This window comes from Orycteropus afer, unplaced genomic scaffold (assembly GCF_000298275.1).
Source record: "Orycteropus afer afer isolate SDZICR_OR568_19922 unplaced genomic scaffold, OryAfe1.0 scaffold00169, whole genome shotgun sequence".
Taxonomy (NCBI): domain Eukaryota; kingdom Metazoa; phylum Chordata; class Mammalia; order Tubulidentata; family Orycteropodidae; genus Orycteropus; species Orycteropus afer.
In genome coordinates, this window is record NW_006921756.1 from 5,321,524 (window position 1) to 5,327,101 (window position 5,578).

A 5,578-nucleotide genomic window follows, 5' to 3' on the forward strand; every position below is an offset into this window, starting at 1 on the left:
TCGGCCCCGACTCATAGCGACCCCTCCTTGGGTTTCCGAGGCAGTATCACTACGGAAGTAGGATTGCCCAACCTTCCTTCCGAAAGAAAACATTAAGAAAGTAAAAGAGCAAGGAACAGAAGGATTAGAGTGGGAAAGGAAAAGTGAAATACATACATTAGACTAAGAAGTCTTACCAAGAAACTGTATAGAAATCATAATAAACCCATAAGAGAAAGGTAGGCAACCCAGGAGGAAACTGTGCAGATTACTTGAACAGGCATTCATAAAACAGGAAATCCAAATGACTGTCATATAAAGTAATGCTGATGTTCACTAGTTATCAGGTAACTGCAAATGAAAACCACTGTGTGATAAACCACATTTTACCCATCAGATTGCCAAAATGAAAACACACATGCACACAAACACACACAATCAAACAAGGATCAGAGGCCATCAAGCAAAGAGAACTTGCACACATGATAGTAGTGAGAGTGTAACTGCTAAAACCACTTAGAACATTTGGCATCTACTATTAAAGCTGAACATACACACTAAGGATTTCCACTGGTAGGTATATACCCAAACAAAACATATACAGTGTTACCCAAAGACATGTGTAAACTGCTCATAGCAGCTCCATCCATAATAGCCCAAATTAGAAACAACCCAAGTGTCTATTCACAGAAGAATGGATAAATAGTAGTATCTTCACAGTATGAAATATCACACAGCAGCAGGAATGGAAAACTATTGCTACATATAATAAGATGCCTGAATTACAAAACAATGTTGAGGGGAAACAAGTCAGTCAAAATAAAAAGGGTTATAAATAAAAATGATGCCATTTACATAAAGACCAAAACACGCAATACTACTCTTTCTGTTAGAAGCTAGAAGAATTTACCTTTGGTGTGGTAGTGGCTGAGAGGGGACGAGAGCTTTCTGAAGAACTGATAAGGTTTTGTTTTTTTTAATCTGATAGTTCACATAAACCTATTCACCTGATTTTAATTCATCAAGCTGTTACTTATGATTTGTATCTATTCTATTTGTATATTATACTTTGAAAAAGAATTCAATAAAAATAGTATTCATGTAGAAATTTAAAATGTATATGTTGATTCCAAGGTGACATAATCCAGTTATACCCTCAGGCCAAGTTCAGTGCCCAATGTTACACTGAAGATAAATGATTGTGTTTTGTTTGTTTTTAATTAATGAAGAAGCTATCAAACAGAGAAAGAAGATTTCATTGTTCCCCAGCTGTTATTCACATATAAGTATGTTTGTCTTAACTCAGAAATATTCTCATACTTTCATATTTAATATTCTCTAACTTTAAGCCTGATAAACCAGGCTTGCTCTTTTCCTCTTTTAAATATCTAATTAACATAAAAACAATAAAAAAGCTTCTTAAAGGTACAGATTTTTCACCCCTCTCCCTGGTGCTACCATTTAGAATCAAATTTATTTGCAACAAATGGAATTACTGTATATAAAACAAAAGTTCCCATATTTTGAAGGCTGTAAAAATAATTATCATAAAATCATTACTTACTGACTCTATAAGATAATTATGACTAACATTGCTTATAGTTGAGATGATTTATGCCAAACATTTTGCATAATGATGCAGGTTGAGGAGGAAGTTAGAAATGTTGCCTTTAGCAAAACCACTGACTTGTATCAAATGGAAGTTTCGTTTTTTTTCCCCCCAGTGACTAAATACTGCAAGCTTTAAGCATCCTGGGTGAGTTTTTTGAGTTTTTCTGCTTCTTTGTCTGTACATTTTTGCCCCATTACAAAAAGCCGTTGTCAAGAGAAAATTTTTAGAAACTAACACATAAATGTCTTTGATGAGCCTGGTGTGATTTCAAGACATTTTTTACCCGGTCATGGATCTCATCACAGTTTGAAGGTGAACACCAATCAGAATGGAATCTGTAGGCATAAAAAAGAAAAGGTGACTTATAGCCAGAGGAAGAGAAAAACAAATCTTTCTAAATTCCCAAATGCCAGATACAGAAAGTCAATTTTTTTTCTAATCCCTATTTGATAACATATACAGAATAGCATAAATTCCTCCTTTGACTAAGTGGGCATAAAACCAGGTATTAGGTTTTGATTATCAGCTGCAGTTTTAAGTCTTCATAATACGTTCAATAAATAGTCTTAGTAATAAAAGTTGACATACATTTGGGAGAACATACTTATATATCTTACCATTTTAATGATTTCCATAAATAATTCTTTAGAGCTTTATCTCTAAGTAAAGATACAGATTTTTACATTAGAATGATAATTCTATATACAGTGCTTTTAAAATTAATACCTATTCTCTAGTAATTTAATCACAGTCTACTGGAGTTTGTGGAATAAATTCCTTTCTGTATATAGCAAAATAAAACTAGTTTTATGGAATCAAATAAAATGTATATAATATGGAAAACTATTATTTAGAATCTAACCATGTTCTCTTTCAGAATAAGAAGACTCTAGAATGGTCCCCTGACAACCCTGCCAAACACAGATGACCTCACCTCTCTATTCTCTCTCATAAGTCTACTCTCTCTCTCTCCCCCTCACACACACACACATGAGATATTCTAGAGACTTGTATTAGAGTATCTGAAATATATATAAACTTGTATTAGAGACTTATATTAGAGAATTTGAAGGTTGGAATTAAAGATTTCAAAGAAGAAATAAAGCATCTATCTCCTCTTTCTTATATCCTTCCCAAATTTAAAACTGGTATTAACAAATTTAAGTAACTTTGTCTTATACAAATAAATAAAATGTTCAGGTCCAACATATAATGATGCAAGTCCATGAAGTATTATCGATAACTCCTTTATAAAGTACTTTAGAAAGACATACCATGTTGTTTAAACCTTTGCCTTTTTTTCTTCCAAAGTTATCATTTTATATGTATACACAAAACATAAACTATTGTTACTGTTCGTAGTTGCTGTGGAGTCGATTCTGACTTGTGGCAACCCTTGTTAAGTGGGATAAATTGTTTCACAGATGTTTTAAAGAACACAAGCAATAACAGATGATCAACTAGATCTAGATTTTTGTCTCCTGCATTTGGAAAATGCAGTGATGCACATATACTGGCAGATTCTATGGCACTTCTTGGAAATCTGAGACTCAGTATGTAACCCATAGTGGATCTCTTCAGTGATACCGTTAGAGGATCCACTAGTCTGTGCTGTGGTATAAGGAATGTTTGCCTACCAATCTGTAATTTACAAAAATCAAATACCTAAGCATGGTTAGAAAGAATATCAGCTCTTTGTTAATGAGATTTGCTAGAATCTCTTAAGTCTAATTTTAATAAGAACTATAAAGCCTAATACAAAATTTAAGTCATAATATTAATATTTATTATCACCTTGGAAAGAAAACTGCTTCTGAAACATAACACTTGTAATCTAAATTGAAACCATTTTATTATGTGCTAACATCTACGGGAAGTACTTTTTTAACATGGGCTTAAAGCAAAAAGCACCTTCAATACAAATAAATGAATTCATTTGCTTGAAGTCACTGATAGAGTTTTAAAAAATCTGTTTATTCATATACATGATTAAGGTGTCAGCATTTCACTACAGTCTTAGAAAAAACTTACTTAATTTTAATGAATATGTACCCAGATAAACTCCTATAGCTAAATGTTCTGTCACACTTTCAATTTTTCCTAGGACATACAATCCACAGTTTCTTGTTTAACTGTTTATTGATTCCAATGGATTGTACAAACACCCTGTAATTATATTGTGAAGTGACTTAGGAAAAGCTAGATCATAGAATGTGATCATGGCCCTCTGTGTACTAAAAATAATAAAATGTTTTTGTTCCTAGTAATATGTGTTTGGGAGCTCTGGTAGCATAGTGGCTAAGACACTTGCCTGCTAACCAGAGGGCTGGCAGTTCAAACCCACCAGCCACTCCTCGGAAGGAAGGTTGGGCAATCCTACTTCCGTAGTGATACTGCCTCAGAAACCCAAGGAGGGGTCGCTATGAGTCGGGGCCGACTGGACGGCACATGACAACAACAATATGTGTTTAAAATTTTGATTTAGACACTAAATTTAGATACTATTTTAAGAAAATACACTCAAGTTAGAGGTGTTCTGCCCTAGAGAAAATAAAAATGTTTATTTACCATGCCTGCCACAGAGAAGACCAATAATTTAAAAAATGTATTTAAATAATAAGTTCAGAAATACGATGTCCTTATAGCATTTTATTTTAAAAGCACCTCAATATCCCCCCAAGGTATAGGCAAAATTTAATATTAAAAAAAAAAAAATAACCACCACCATTGCATTAATTCCAACTCATAGCAACCCTTTTAGTACAGAGTAAAATTGCCCCACAGCATTTCCAAGGCTGTAAATCATTACAAAAGCACACTGCCTCATCTTTCTCCTGAGGAGTATGTAGTAGGTTTGAACAACCAACCTTTTGGTTAGCAGCCAAATGCTTTAACCACTATGCCACCAGAGCTCCATTATAGGCAAAATAGGTCATGTCTAATATTAGAATCGCTCATTTCCTTCTAGTAAAGAAACACTTATCCGTATCTACTATCCAGAATGAAAATAATGTATAAAATGCTACTATTTACTCCAAGCCAATCCATGCATTAAAATATGAATACAGGGATAGGTGACTTTAGCTATCCTCAATGAAGAATTTTTCAAACTGGATGGGACAAATCCAAGCTGGGTCAAAATTGTACATGAGGATAAAGTAATATAGGGCTAAAAATGATGTTAGACTATCCTGGTAGATTTACAGGGAGAGTTCTGCAAATATGGAAAAAGGTAGAAAAATAAAACAATATTTATGAGATGCAGATATTTATAAAAGGAGCTACAGGTAAAAATATACATACACATAGAGAGAGAGGGAAGGAAACAGAGAGAGAGAGAGAGAACCTGAAGACATGGCAAAGGACCTAATCACAACACTACAAGTGCTTAATTCTGAACATACATAAAAAGAAAGCAGGCACCAGGTACATGCCTAAACATCAGAGCAGACACAAAAGTCAAGGAAAGTCACCTGAGATTGAGAGACAAGTCACCAGATTTTAGCAGAAAAGCCTCTCTTCAAGAGTTTGTTTCTAACTACTAAATTTAAAGCTTATATACATAAGCCTAAGAACTCAATAAATAATACCCCCCCCCCCCAAGGCAAGATTCAAATGAACTAGAAGCAACAGAAATCAAATTCCCTATCTCACCATTAGGGTCTCTGGCATACCTCCATATATCCATTTTGAATACTTTAAAGCTTATATATAAGCCTAAGTGTTGATAAGGAAATAAATTCATTGGTTTAGAACAGTGATATTTTAATATAGTCTCCAAGCTGACATGCTCTTGGTTAAATCATTCTCTACAGTTAATTTAAACTTTGTTAATTATGTCTGATGGTCCTAATACACTGCAGGAATAGACTGTGCTATATTAGTTTTGGATCCTGTATGTAAAAATTAACAGGTTTCTAGGTTGTTGACAGTGTACTCCTTAGGTTTTTAAATTTCTATAAAATTTTTTAAATACTCAAGGTTTTG

At 33.7% G+C, this 5,578-nt stretch overlaps 1 protein-coding gene across 1 annotated transcript in view; it reads right to left on the reverse strand.

Moving 5' to 3' along the window:
- Positions 1 to 5,578, reverse strand: part of SPATA6 (spermatogenesis associated 6) — a 217,009-nt gene that overhangs the window by 75,668 nt on the left and 135,763 nt on the right. Inside the window, exon 11 of the mRNA XM_042781773.1 lies at positions 1,875 to 1,926. Within this exon, the coding sequence (XP_042637707.1) occupies positions 1,875 to 1,926 (52 nt within the window). The remainder of the gene's footprint in view (positions 1 to 1,874; positions 1,927 to 5,578) is intronic.